General features: G+C 34.1%; 1 protein-coding gene and 1 long non-coding RNA gene across 3 annotated transcripts; one reads left to right on the forward strand and one right to left on the reverse strand.

Annotated features, from left to right (window-relative positions):
• Positions 1-449: 449 nt before the first annotated feature.
• Positions 450-1,549, reverse strand: LOC146903959 (uncharacterized). Of its 2 annotated transcripts, none has more exons than XR_015018849.1 (3): positions 1,130-1,549; positions 937-1,008; positions 450-838 (listed from the first exon to the last, which is right to left on the reverse strand). It is a non-coding gene; the product is annotated as an uncharacterized LOC146903959 (long non-coding RNA). The 2 variants fall into 2 exon arrangements; XR_015018848.1 differs by having other exon boundaries at positions 1,094-1,549.
• Positions 1,550-7,552: 6,003 nt separating this feature from the next.
• On the forward strand, positions 7,553-12,733 carry LOC146903960 (uncharacterized). The gene is made up of 4 exons (XM_085728202.1): positions 7,553-7,754; positions 8,156-8,682; positions 8,788-8,970; positions 9,914-12,733. The coding sequence occupies exons 1-4, from the start codon at positions 7,553-7,555 to the stop codon at positions 12,731-12,733; spliced, it is 3,732 nt and encodes a 1,243-aa protein (XP_085584328.1).
• The last annotated feature ends 2,862 nt before the right edge of the window (positions 12,734-15,595 follow it).

Here is a 15,595-nt window from a genome sequence, read left to right on the forward strand (position 1 = left end):
GTTGTTTAGTCCCAACTTATCTTGAGCACCATACAAAATAAATGTTTTCAATATTTACACCTACTATGTCACATAATAAATGGATTAAAATCTCATCCTTCTTGAATCTATGAAAATTCATAACATTGCTGAACTAACTAAGGTTGGATTATTTTCTCAATGGTTAGATTTTCTGCAATTTAGATTACTTTTTCATATACTGATGCCTTATTAGCACACACTGAATCAATATGGAACTTGAAGGATGCATGCTGTCAACTTTGAGGAAAGCATGTGGTCAAAGTATGTTCTCAAAGCTTTTAAAAAAGTTAAGCAAAGAAAGCAAAGAGATTAACACATAGCATGGTGAAACTTGCAACAAAGAGTACATTTTTCACCTTCATATGATTAATTAGCAATTTGAATTGGGCAACGGATACATGTGATATAACTTGGTGCACCATTCAACACAAAAGGAAAACACAGTTCACAACCATGTGATAGGAAACATAGTGCACAACATAGATGACAACAAAGTAAACTTAATATTCATACAACCCTTGAAAGACGGTGACAAAAAAAAGGAATAAAAAGAAACATAGGACACAAAGTTGTCTTCAATTTAGTGCGCTCAATCTTGACAACTTTGAGCTTAAGGGGTTTTCGGTAGATTCTTGCCCAGCTTCAGCATTGTCCACCTTATCTGATCCAACTTTATTGGCAGGCCTTTTTCCAATTACTTTGCTGCAAGGTGTTTGTTCGCCATCTACCAGATTTGTTACATTGTTGCAGGACACTTGTTCATTTGCGTTCAGTTCGATGGCAGCAGTGGAAGAATCACCAAACTCATCAAGCATTTCTGCAAGTAAATATAAGTGTGACATAAGCATGACAGTATCATCAAATTATAATGTTCTCAACCTCTAGGAATAGCAAATGCGGTTATATTTTGATTACCTCCAGCGGATAGTCAACACCCATAGTTAATTGCAAATCATTGTAAACTGCTTCCTCTTCATCATTAGTTATCTACAAAATATAATATGCACATTAATAGACCATGATGAAAAAAAATACCTGTGTACACATCTGGTTTAAATTATGCAATATATACATTTATCTTATGTAGAACCATGAACTGTTTTATCACCTCAGCATAATCGGCGGCTCTCTTTACGGCATAATTGCGCCAGTTAAGATGCAAACTACCATCAGTAACCTCAACCTTAAACAACATCTGCTTTCCCACAAGAAATGTCGAGCTTAACCGCATAATCGGTAGAATTGATTGACTGTAAGATCAACAATCATATGGATATAAATCTTCATTCAACAATCATGTTCAATATCAAACTCTATGAGATAGGTCCTATATTTCACCGCAACTCATTGATAATCTTGTCCAACTCAGATACATGATTTGGAATCAAGGATGCTGGCACAAAAACAAACAAAAAAACGGATCTAAGAAAACATTCACGCAAAAGATAACAAACAATAGTAAGAGTGCAGATCTTGGACTTTATAGTGACCCATGGTTTTACACTTGCTGTGAGAGATACATGTAGAAAAAAAAAGGTACTCATTTGTTTCGTTTATATGGAGGCAGAGATTAGGTGCATTAGTAATTACTGTATGGGTAGTAGTTGCTGCATGGGAAATATACATCATTGAATATGTGTAGTTGGGAGATGGAAGGCTGATATGAATTGGGTTAGTTGGAGAGTTTTGGGGGAAATTTGAATTTGAACATATTCATTAACTGTGCTTAGCAAACCGTGTGATGTCATTTAACCTATGTAATTGCCGCCAAGAAAAATAGGTTTAGGGTTTTAGAAGTTTTGTTGGCAAATGTACCTTTGGATTAGATATAAAGATTGGGATCCATTTCTTTATTGGCATGTGTGGGAAAGAACCAGCAAAAACAGTCCCTTGAAAATAAATTATTAAGTGCAAGAATTGAAAAACATTCACTTAAAAAGAAGAAGAAGATGAAAAACATGGTGTTAACTCTGATTAGGGGTGGGAATGAGCCGGGCCGAGCCGGGCTTTGCTTAAATAGGCTAGGACTAGTTAAAAAAACTGGTCTAAGTCTTGACCTTTTACCTGTCAAAGGCTTTATTTTAAATCTGGCCTGACCTTTTTAAAAGTCTGGTCTGACCTATTAGCCTGTCTAAAAACCTAGTCTGTATTACAAATTTCAAACAGAGTCTGTTCATAATTTTTTTTCCTTTCAATTTGTGCAACGTACTTAATATAGATAAACATTAATTAGATACACATTAAACTAATAAAACACAATTGTAAAATTTATAGATGGATAGAAACTCAAGAATAATCATGTCTCATAACAGCAAGGATTTCAAACTTAATCTAATACCCGTACTTGACCTTGGGCATATCAGTAGAAAGCCTTAAGGGTCCGTTTGGTTCGAGAATTGGGAGGGGAGGGGAGGGGAGGAATTTTAATGGAGGGGAGGGGAGGGGAGGAATTTTAATTAAAAGTATGTTTGGTTCACAAGGGGAGGGGAGGGATTTTAAAATTATTTTACTGTTTTACCCTTAAACTTAATTAAATAAAGATAATAAAGTAACGAAATAATAACGATGTAATCGATAACAACATGATGTAGATGATGGAATAATGGATTAGTAATAGGTTGTTACAAGGAGTTATGAAAGTTGTTACAAGGAAAAATTGTTAATAATATGGAATAAAAGCTGTTACAAGAAAAAATTGTTAATAATATGGAATAAAAGTTGTTACAAAATAATATAACTTATAACCTAATAATAGTAAAAGTTGTTTCAAGGATAATATAACATAATAACAATAAATGTTGTTACAAGGATAATATTGAGATTTTAAATTAATATAAGGATAATTTTGACAGTGCAATAAAATTTGTTCATCTTCCCTCCCCTCCCCTTCTAAAAATTGAACCAAACACGTCAAATTAAAAATCTCCCCTCCCCTCCAAAACTCTCGAACCAAACGGACCCTAACAGTTCACACAAATAAAATAACCATATCAGTAATTCTTTTTGATATGTGTGTGTGTGTGTGTGTGTGTGTGTGTGTGTGTGGAAAAATTTAATATACTCATATATGGGCCAGCCTGATAAGCTTGATAGGCTTTTTTATAAGCCTAAGCCCGACCTAATTAAATTAATAGACTTTTTAAAAAGCTCAAGCTTGACTCATTTATTAAACGAGCTAGGCCGAGCCGGGCTTTTAGTAGGCTGAGCCATAGGCCCCTGACGGACGGCCTGACCTATTCCCACCCCCAATTGTGATGGAGTTGGTCTCACGATTATCCATCTTATAGAGGATTTATTTGTTTTTTTTTCTTTTTCTTTTTTTTCTAATAAAACTAGAATAAATAATAATAAATAAAAAACAATTATAATATTTTAATTATTTTAATATTAACTAGTAATAGACCCGTGCTTCTGCATGGGTTGCATAATATTGCGGTAATCATATAAAAAAATATATAATTACATTGTTATAATATTGTCAAATGTTTAAGGATAATAAATGAAAATTATCAACATTAATATAATGTTATAATGTTTCTATTGAATAGTTTTTTCTTATATATAGAAAAATATGTTAAATATTTGAATCGCATATGTTGTGGATTTTATTTTCTTATGTACGTGAAAACAAATTTTTATTGAATAAATTTTTTTTTAAAACTCATGATTATTTTCAAAATATTAAAATTAATATAATGTTTCTATTAAATAAATTTTTATTTTATATGAAATACACCTTAAAAGTTTACATCTCACCGGTTGAAGATTTTATACGTTTCATCTGTATAAACAAGTTTTATGTAAATATATGACAAGTTTGATATGATAAAAATGTAGAAACTCATTAATATTGTCAAAATATAAACATTAATATAGTGATTAAATTGAATAACTTTTTAATTTATCTGCAAAACACCGTTCAATGTTTGTATCGTACCCGTTGCAGATTTTATATGCGAATATATGCATAAATAAATTTTTATGTACATATATGAGAAAATCGATATGATAAAATTTTAAAAATTCATGACTATTTTCGAAATATCAACATCAATGTAGTGTTCTATAAAAAATACCGTTCAATGTTTGCATCGCACCCATTGCAGATTTTATGCGTTTTATTTGTAGAAATTTTTTTATGTAAATATATGAGAAAGTTGATGTGATAAAATTGTGAAAACTCATTAATATTGTCAAAATATAAACATTAATAAAGTGTTTCTATTGAATAACTTTTTATTTATATGCAAAACACCGTTTAATGTGTTCACTGCACCCGTTATAGATTTTATGTGCTTATGTATACATAAATAAATTTTTATGTACATATATGAGAAAATCGATATGATAAAATTTTAAAAACTCATGACTATTTTCAAAATATCAACACCATAGTAGTGTTTTCTTTTTATTTTTTTTATCAAGTAGCCTAGTGACTAGAGCTCACACAATTAAATTATGGAGAAGTGGAGTGTCTGGGGGTTCAAACCCCGACCCCTGCATATAATATGTAATATCCCTACCAACGGAGCTAAGCTCGCGGGGATTTATTGTAGTGTTTCTATTAAATAACTTTTTATTTTATATGCAAAACACCATTCAACGTTTGCATCACACCGTCGCTGATTTTATGCGTTTTATCCGGAGAAACAAATTTTTACGTAAATATATGAGAAAGTTGATATGATAAAATTGTGGAAACTCATTAATATTGTCAAAATATAAACATTAATACATTGTTTGTATTGAATTACTTTTTATTTTATATATGCAAAACATCGTTCAATGTTAACACCACATCCGTTGCAAATTTTATGTGTTTATATATGCATAAATAAATTTTTATTTACGTATATGAAAAAATCGATATGATAAAATTTTAGAAACTCGTGACTATTTTCAGAATATCAACATCAATGTAGTGTTTCTATTAAATAACTTTTTATTTTATATGCAAAACACCGTTCAATATTTTCACCGCACCCTTTACAGATTTTATGCCTTTTATCTGGAGAAACTTATTCTTTCAATTTTTTTTTTTGGAGAAACATATTTTTATGTAAATATATGAGAACGTTGATATGATAATGAACCGTCATTACATTCTTAAAGACTTGGGTGCCCGCCAGAAGGGCCAATCCCACATTCTCATCACTTCGCCTTGTCGCAAGACTCGTGCGGGGGCTGTGAACCGTCATAATATTCCTAAAGGCTCTAAAGCCCTCCAGAAGGGCTCTAAGGCCTTCAGAAAGCTCTAATACCTTTAAAAGGGGGCCAGGCACCCTCCAGAAGGGCTCTTGAGACCCTGGCGCGCTTGCCTCAGGGCACCGCCCTTCTAAGCTTCTAGAAACCTCTAGAAATCGCCTAAAATACACAAATGCCCCTATTGCTTGGGAACCAAGCAATTAAAGCCCAAGCCTATGGCATACTATAAATACTACTCTTGAGATCATTCTCAAGACATTCAATCATCAGTCCAAACCCTAGAATACGATACTGAACCGTAGTATCCCTTACCGTACTTTTTTGCAAGTATAGATAAAATTGTGGAAACTCATTAATATTGTCGAAATATAAACATTAATTTGGTGTTTCTATTGAATTACTTTTTATTTTATATATGCAAAACATTGTTTAATGTTTACACCGCATCCATTGCAGATTTTATGTGTTTATATATGCATAAATAAATTTTTATGTACATTTTATGTGTTTATATATGCATAAATAAATTTTTATGTACATATATAACAAAATAGATATGATAAAATTATAGAAACTCAACTATTTTCATAATATCAACATACATGTAGTGTTTCTATTAAATAACTTTTTATTTTATACTTAAAACACCGTTAAATATTTGCACGACACTCATTGAGGATTTTATATGCTTATATATGCATTTTTTTTATGTAACGATGTGAGATAGTCAATATGATAAAACTTGGAAAACTCGTGACTATTTTCAAAATATCAATATCACTGTTTTTTTTATCAAATCAACATCATTGTATTGTTTCTCCGAAACACCGTTATATACTTACACCGCACTCATTGTAGAATTTAAGTGCTTATTTCTCCAAAATTAAAGAAAAAGATAGTCGTCCATAGTTATCATGATAATATATTGACTTTTAAGAAAGGACAATTATTCCCTAAAAAAGGACAATTATGAAATTTTATTGAGTTTCGTTTTTTATATATTGTTAGTAGATTAAAAAAACAAAAAATATTTTAAAATTCCTTAAAAAATTCAAAATTAAAAGTATTGAAAAGACTTATTAATTTTGCATCCAAAAAACAAATAAATTTGTTATATCCATCTATCCATGGAAGTGCAGATTAGCTGTAATTTTTTTTGTAGATAAAAAATTGGCTACACCTTTTTGTTTTTAATTAAAAAAACAAATTAAAAGTATTACAAAGACTTGTTAATTTTGCATCCCAAAAACAAATATGCAGAGAAATTTGTTATATCCGTAGATAATTCCATATTATTTGATTTGAATTCATTTTAAAAAAATTAGATTCTATATTTAACCGCAAAAATTTGTTAGATTTGTGATGACCATTATCCATAATTTTTTTAATAAATTATTTAATTTCATAGTTGTCCGTGAAATTTTGTTGCAATTGTGATAATCATTATCCATAGTAAATTTTAAAAAAACAATTAAATTAATTTTGCAAAATGACCATTCTGCACATGAAATTAATGAGATTATGAGTTTTAAAGAGGACGATTATGAAATTTTGCTATAGATCAACTTTTATATATTGTTAGTAGAAGATTGTGATAATCATTATCCATAATTAATTCTAAAAAAATAATTAAATTAAATTTTGCAAAATGACCATTCTGCACATAAAATTTAGGAGATTATGAGTTTTAAAGAGGACGATTATGAAATTTTGCTATACTTCAACTTTTATATATTGTTAAGAGAAACTTTGTCTTTTAGTGTGCCACGTGGCATGAAATAATTGGGCCACGTGGCACTCCGTTAGTTTTAGATTTTCACATGAATCTTGACAAAAAGAAGGTTATGAATTTAGTTTATGATTATTTTGAATTAAAAAATATTTAATTTATATACTCCCTCTGTTTTCAATTAAAACCAAATTTCGATTTTTTAGGTTCATTCAATTAATGATATATGTGATCTAAATTATGGACTCCATATATCATTAACCGAATGAATTTAAAAGTTAAAATTTGCTTATAATTGGCAACAGATGGTGTATACCGTTAGTAGAAAGGTTTGATTCAAAATAAAATAATTTTTATGAAATAATCTTCATTTGCAATCCAATTTTTAAAAACACACTTATATTGCTTTGATGATATTGAGTTAGTTTTTCTTTCAAGGTCTCATTCAATCTCTACTGTATCGATTATTTTATAGTTACCAAAAAGATTGATCAAGGAGAGAGAGATAATGTTCTTAGAGAGAGAAAGTCTGGCGAGCAGTACACTGTCGTCCCTGTTTTGACTTTCTAATCCACCGTTTTTCTTGCTTCTTCCACCATGAAACCTTTTAACATACCTTGGAAATGTCTTGACCTTGATTCTGGACCAAAAATTTCAATCAAAAATCATCCCAAACCAACAAAAACTTTCGCACAGGTCCTATCCAATATTTGTGAGATTCCTAACTCTCAGCTTCCTCAAGCAGTTTTTAAGGGTGATGAGTATGCTATACCGATTCCAGAAGATGAATACCTAGCAGGTATGGATGCGTGTAAGCTCAACCTGCAGGGCAGAATTATTTGGCCAAAGGGTTCTTCTCCACTCACTGTTGTTGCTTTATAAGCCAAGCTGTCCTTGATCTGGAAAGATTTTGCTCGATGGGGAATAATCTCAATTGGTAAGGGTTTTTATGAATTCATTTTTTCATCTATTGAGGATGTTAGAAGGGTGAGATCCACTGCTAATTGGAATCTGAACCCTGGTATTCTCAAATTGTTTGCTTGGTCAAATGAATTTAATCCTAGAAAACAACAAAACTCATCTGCATAAGTTTGGTTTGGATTTGTATCTATGGCCTGGCTCAAGAATATTGGAGGAAAAACATACTGTTTTCGATAGCCAGTGGTATAGGTTCCCCTTTATGCTCTGATTCTGTTACAGCTAAGCCTATGCTGGAAAGAACTTTTGGCTTGTATGCTAGAATTTTGGTAGAACTCGATCTAACACAAGCACTTCGACACAAACTGCTTGTTAAACGAAAAGGGTTTGCGTTCTATGTGGACATTGAATATGAAAATGTACCAGATTTTTGTACTCATTGCAGGGCAATAGGGCATCATATTGATATTTGCAAGAAATGGTATCCTCAAGGTGATCCTAGGCCAGAGAAAGAGAAATTGATGCCAAAGAAACAAGCTAGAGATAATAAACCGTCCTTTGTGCAAGTTAGAGACGGCAGAATGGAACGGAAGGAATCTACAGAAGTGAATAATGTGGATAAAGAAGCTACTAATGCTGACATAAATGTTGAAGAAGCTCAAAGTAAGGCTACTGATCCAGAAGTTGCAATCAGTTCAGCAGCTGTGTCGCAAGAACAAATCAGAATGCTAGAGGTGGAGATTGAGCCTCCACAACCTGTTAATGTGGTAGAAACCGATTCTGATGTTGATTGTTCAGAGGGTTCCTTTGTAGATGCCACGTAGCACAATCCTACAGAGGATGTTGAACAAGAGATTCACATTCCTACTCCGGTTAGAGTGCAGAGAGACATGGAATTTCTCAACAACTCCTAGGAAAACAAGGTTGAGAATGAGCAAGCAGAAGCTGAACTGCTGGCAGCACTTGAGATAGAACCATCACCTACTTTGGAGACTCAGTCTGCTGATGTTGGTTTTCAAATGATTCTATCCAAAGCTCATAAAAAGGCTCAGAAGAAGGTAGCGAATGCAAAGAATTCATACTCAACCAGATCAAAGGTTTTGCCAAAACCTTTTCCATGAAGATTCTTTTCTGGAATATAAGGGGACTGGCTAACTCCCCATCTAAGTTAGCCCTCAAAAGGTTTATTTCTCTCGATAAACCTGACTTATTGTTATCTCTGAACCTTGGTTAAACTATGCTGATTTCCCTAGAAGGTGGTTTCAAAATTTGAATCTAAAGTTGTTTGCAGTTAATGATAGACAACACCTTCTTCCCAACTTGTGGTGTTTTTGTAAACTGTCTCTTTCACCTACCGTTTTGGCTTCTGATTCACAACAAGTCTCTTTTTCGTTGATTCTAGACAATAAAACTCTAGCTTTCTCTGCAATTTATGCTTCGGTAAATTACTTAACTAGAAGAAGCCTTTGGCAATCTTTGACTTCTTTGCAATCACTTTATCGTTTACCCTGGTGCCTCATTGGTGATTTTAACTCTATTTTAGGTGCTCATGAGCATAGAGGTAGAATTAATCCATCTAGAACTCTTATACAAGATTTCCAATCTTGGACAGATTTTAACAGTTTTATTCATATTCCTACTTCTGGTTCGGAATTCACCTGGGCCAACAATAGAGGTGGGTTAAGACACACAGAGCGCAGACTAGATCGGGCTATTTGTAATCAGTTTTGGTTGGATACTTGTAACTCTGTGTCTATTTCCACTCTAACTAAACACTGCTCAGATCTTCTTCTAGAGTTCCATTTGAGTAATGTTAGTCAGGCCTCCCAATTTAAGTTTATGAGGATGTGGTCTCAACATCCTGATTGTAAACAGCTTGTCCAAGATTGTTGGAATACTCCTGTTATTGGCTGCCCTATGTTTATCCTGAGCAAAAAACTTAAGACTTTGAAAGAAAAATTGAAAATGTGGAACAAGGAAAGCTTTGGTAATGTGCATGAATATGTTAAAAATGTTGAGCATCTTTTGAATAATATTTAGGCTCTGATTGGTATTCATGGAATCTCTGACTCTCTTCTTGATGAGGAAAGAGAACCGCATAAAACTCTTGATGATGCTTTGAACAGACAGGAATCTTTCTGGCAAGAAAAAGCAAAACTCAATTGGCATTTAGAGGGAGACAGGAACACAAAGTACTTTCACCGTATTGCAAAAATCAAAACTTCTTCTAAAATCGTTTCCTCACTTCAACATGGAGCTTATACTCTAACAGACCAATCACAGATAGCTGATCATGTTGTTACTTATTATAAAAATCTTTTTTCCTCTAACATGGTTTTGCAGGAACAATCACTTTCTGAAGATGTAATCCTTCATCTTATTACAGATGAAATGAATGGTATTTTGACTATGCTTCCCACGGAACAAGAAATCAAAGGTGCAGTCTTTGCTCTTAACAAAGACAGTGCCCCTGGTCCAGATGGATTTGGAGCATATTTTTTCCAAACTTATTGGGATATCATCAGTGATGATGTAACTAAAGCTGTTCTTGAGTTCTTCACATCCAGTTGGATTCTTCCAGGTTATAATTCCAACATCATTGCCTTGCTTCCTAAAGCTCCTGATGCTACTGCAATTGAACACTATAGGACAATTGCTATGGCGAATTTCAAATTCAAGATCATATCTAAGGTTATTGCGGACAGGTTGGCACCTATCTTGCCGTCCATAGTTTCAGAGGAGCAAATGGGTTTTATTCACCAGAGGAGCATTAAAGATTGCTCGTGTATTTCTTCAGAGGCTGCTAATCTCTTACATAATAAATCTTTTGGTGGTAACATTGCTTTGAAAATTGATATTGCCAAGGCTTTTGATACCATTGAATGGTCCTTTCTGCAAAAAGTTCTCAAAACATTTGGTTTCAATGATGTTTTTTGTAACTGGATTCATGTAATTCTGCAATCGGCTTTTTTATCCGTCTCCATCAACGGTAAAGCTCAAGGCTATTTTTCTTGTTCAAGGGGTGTGAGACAAGGTGACCCACTGTCCCCTCTTCTCTTTTGTATTGTTGAAGATGTCCTTAGCAAGAGCATTACTAAATTAGTGGATGAAGGGAAACTGGAGCTCATCAAAGGCACCAGAAACATTTCAGTTCCTTCACATTCTTTCTATGTTGATGATCTGATGATATTTTGTAAAGGTAAACTCTCAGGTTTGCATGCTCTAAAGGATTTATTTGACAGATATGCTCGCAGCTCTGGCCAAATTATTAGCACTTCAAAATCCACTATTTTTTCTGGATCCATTTCGCAATCTAGACTTCTAAATATTTTTCAACTTCTTAACTTTAATATTGGCTCATTCCCCTTCAATTATTTGGGTGTTCCTATTTTTAAGGGGAAGCCTAAAGTGATCCACCTTCAACCTGTTGCTGATAAAATCATTATGAAACTGTCAGCATGGAAAGCATCACTTATATCTATGGCTGGCAGGGTTCAACTAGTTAGGTCTGTGATTCAAAGCATGTTGATCTACAACATTTCCCTTTACTCTTGGCCTACCTCTCTCATCAAAGATCTAGAAAAATGCATCAGAAATTTCATTTGGAGTGGGGACAAAGACAAGAGGAAAATGGCAACGGTTGCTTGGAAGAAATTGTGCAGACCTCTAAAACAAGGTGGTTTAGGATTGAGATCACTCAAAAGTCTAAATTCAGCAACTAATCTTCATCTTTGTTGGAATGTTTTGAAGTCTGAGAAATCTTGGTCAAAGCTTCTGAAAGATAGGGTCATTAGAGGTGGCAAAATTATCAACCATCATATATACTCCTCCATTTGGAGTAGTATCAAAGAAGAATTCCAAACTATTTTTGCAAATTCGACCTGGCTGATTGGAGGTGGTGATACTATTAACTTCTGGAATGATAGTTGGTGTGGCCATCCACTTGCTGAAACATTCAATATACCTCATCACATCAGCAGAAAATTGACTTCAAAGGTTGGTGATTATCTTTTCAACGGTCAATGGTATATTCCTTTACAACTTCAACAAAAATTTCAAAATTTGATGAACATGGTTCAACAAATTACCATTCCTCTGGAGCCCTCCACGGATTCTCTTCTATGGCAGCATTCACAATCAGGTGAATTACAACTCAAGGAAGCTTATACCTTCAAACATCCGCAGTTTCAGGAGCTACACTGGGCTAAAGTTATATGGAAAGTAGATGTTCCTCCTTCTAAGTCCCTTTTTGTCTGGAGAGTTATGCATGACAAACTTCCAACTGATGAAAATCTCATGCTTCGGGGCAGTAACATTCCGTCAATGTGCAGTCAATGTCATCAACATGTGGAAAACACTTTCCATATGTTTTTCACTTGCTCCTATGCTATCAAACTTTGGTCTTGGTTAGCTTCTGCTCTCAATCTTTCCCTAAACTTTATCTGTCTAGAAGATATTTGGAAAATTTGTGATTTGAATTGGTCTCCTCAGTGTAAAGTGGTGGTGACATCAGCCTTAATCAATCTTTTCAATACAATATGGTTTGTCAGGAATCAGGCAAGGTTTTGCAACAAAAACATTCCTTGGAGGTACGCTATAACCATTATCATCTCTGCTACGTCTTTAGCAAGTAATGCAACCCATAAAGCTTCCAATAACTCTATCAGAGACTTTAAGGTTTTGAAGAATTTTAATGTTACCACTCATCCACCCTGTCCTCCTTTAATTAAAGAAGTCATCTGGTCTCCCCCACACTTCAACTGGCTGAAATGTAATATAGATAGTGCTTCAAATGGTAATCCAGGTAATTCTGCTTGTGGTGGTATTTTTAGGCAGCATGATGCTTCTTTTTTATCTTGATTTGCCGAGCCTTTAGGCCACTATACTTCTTTTCATGCTGAAATTTGTGGAGCCTTATGTGCTATTGAGATTGCTTTCCATAACAACTGGACATACTTATGGTTGGAAACAGATTCGTCCTTGCTTGTGTTAGCTTTTCAAAAACCAACTATGGTACCTTGGCATCTTAGAAACAGATGGCTTAATATGCAGGTCATGTTGAAGAACTTTCATTTTGTTGTGACTCATATATATAGAGAAGGTAACCAAGTTGCTGACTGTTTAGCAAATCACGGTCTTTCCTTGCAAAATTTGGGTGTATGGTTTGTTATTCCAGATTTTATAAATGATTGTTAGGTTAAAGATTTAGTAGGGATGCCTTCTTTTAGGTATATCTCTTTTTGATGGAGTTTGGTCTGGCCCCCTCCATTCTGCTTTGTATCCTTCTCTTTTTTTAATATATATTTTGGGTTGGTTAGCATCTTAGCTACCACCTTTTGGTTTAAAAAAAAAACTCTACTGTATCAATTTCAATAGATTAGTTAGTTTGCATTATTAAAAAACAATCCAACTTATAGATTTTTATCATACAATATTTTAAAAATGTAGACTAGTTATACAACATTCTGGATTGGGTAAAGTCGACGACACGAAGTTATGTTAGGATCAAAAGACTTACCAAACACAGAGAAATCATCCATAAAGACCTCAATGTTCTTCTCTATCATGTTAAGAAAATGGCGAGTATACACCTTTTAAAGGTCGTCGGTGCAGTACACAGCCCAAAGAGCATTCTCCTATAAACAAAGACCCCAAATGGACAAGTGAAGGCAGTCTTTTCCTTATCCTCCGAAGATACCGCAATCTAACTATACCCTGAATACCCATCCAGAAAACAATAAAAGGTTTGACCAGTTAGCCTCTCTAACATTTGGTCCATGAAGGGCAAGGGAAAATGGTCCTTCCTTGTTGCCTGATTCAACATCCGGTGGTCTATACACATTCTCCAACCGGTGACGGTACCGGTACGAGTGGGTATTAATTCATTTTTTCATTAGCCACCACATTTATTCCTCCTTTCTTTGGTACCACATGAATAGGACTCACCCAAGTGCTGTCAGAGATATGGTAGATCATACTTGCATCAAGCAATTTCAATACTTCCTTCTTGACCACATCCTTTATTGTCAGGTTAAGCCTTCTTTGTGGTTGGACAACAGGCTTGCATTCAACTTTCATATGTATTTTGTGCATGCAATAAGCTGGACTAATACCTTTTAAATCTGAAATGGTCCATCCCAATGCCCTGTGATTTTCCCTTAACACCCTAATTAGTTTTTCTTCTTCTAAAGGTGTCAAGGTGCAGCTGATGATTGTCGGTCGGGAAGTGTCCTTGCTTAAAAAGACATATTTCAAATGAGAGGGAAGTTCTTTTAATTCTGGATTTTTCTGATCCTTCCATACTTCTTCACACACAAGGGGTGCCCCTTTGATCTTTCCACCAAGTAAGTTTTCAATCTTAACAGGTTCTACCTCTTGTTTGTTAGCTTCAAGTTGCTTGACACATTCCTTCACCTCCACATCTTCATCTTTGTCACAACATTCAATGGAATTTACAATTATTCTCTCCATAGTTTGTGTTCGTCGAGACTCTCGGGAATCAACTTTAACTATTTCATCAACAACATCTACCTGGTAACATTGAGGATTTTCACTTCTATGCTTCATTGCTTCAAAGATATTAAACACAACCTGCTCATTTTGGAACCTCAACATCAGCTCTCCCATCTCCACATCAATCAAATCACGACATGTGGCTAGAAATGGTTGACCCAACAACAACGTGATCACTTCATCTTCAGCAATGTCTAAGATTACAAAATCAGCAGGAAACACAAAATTATTCACTTGCACTAACACATCTTCTATCACTCCATAAGGGTATGAGATTGACCGATAAGCTAAAGTGAGGGTCATTTTTGTTGGTTTTAGTTCACCACACCCTAGCTTCTTCATCATGGATTGACGCATCAGATTGATACTTTCTCCCAAATCACATAAAGCTCTTCCAACACTTACGTTCCCAATGATACAAGGAATAGTAAATTCTCCATGATCTTTCAATTTTTGAGGGAGTTTCCGTTGGAGGATGACACTACAGTTTTCTGAAAGAGCAATATTTTCATCATCCTTTGGCTTTTTTTCTTTCGGTAAACAAGTCTTTCATGAATTTAGCATAAATTGGCATTTGATCAAGGGCTTCACTAAAAGGAATGTTAACCTGTATTTGTGAAAATAATTCCATGAACTTCTTGAATTTCCCTTCCTCCTTTGTCTTCTTTTTGGATAAATGAGAATAAGGAAGCTTCACATATGATGGAACTTCTTGCTTCTTATTTCCATCCTGCAGCAATTGACTCTTAGATTTTTTTAACATTGAATTCACATGTATCAAAAGCTTACTTTTTTCTCCCTCATCATTTTTTTCTTTCCTTTCATTTTCAACTACACCATTATCCGTCTCCTTTTCAACTACTCCCTCATCAGTATTCTTTTCAACCACACCGAGTTAATCACATCGAGTGTACTAAAAACTATCGAAGTAATAAAATTAAGTTCGTTTGCACAACGACTGTGTTAATCTCAATTCATCAATATGGTTAATATTAGTGATAGGCCAAACCGCAAGTGCACGATCTAGCGAAGTAATAGTAGTAAGAGAGTATCGTTCCGCTAGGGAGTTGTTCTATTCAACTAACTTTAACTAAATGATTAGAGGAGAAGAAAAGTTATAAAAGAGGAGGTTCAGTTGGTTGAAGTAAATAACAATATTAAAAAGGAGCCTTGGGATCATTGGTTCATCATAACGACGAATCCTCCACA

This window comes from Medicago sativa, chromosome 7 (genome assembly GCF_051527215.1).
Source record: "Medicago sativa cultivar Bolivia chromosome 7, Bolivia_mono, whole genome shotgun sequence".
NCBI classification, from domain to species: domain Eukaryota; kingdom Viridiplantae; phylum Streptophyta; class Magnoliopsida; order Fabales; family Fabaceae; genus Medicago; species Medicago sativa.

Coding starts and splice junctions, on each gene's coding strand:
- LOC146903960 (XM_085728202.1), top strand. CDS start 7,553: ATGAAACCTTTTAACATACCTTGGAAATGTCTTGACCTTGATTCTGGA. Junction 7,755..8,155: donor AGAAGATGAATACCTAGCAG/GTATGGATGCGT, acceptor ATTCTGTTACAG/CTAAGCCTATGCTGGAAAGA. Junction 8,683..8,787: donor ATTGTTCAGAGGGTTCCTTT/GTAGATGCCACG, acceptor AACAACTCCTAG/GAAAACAAGGTTGAGAATGA.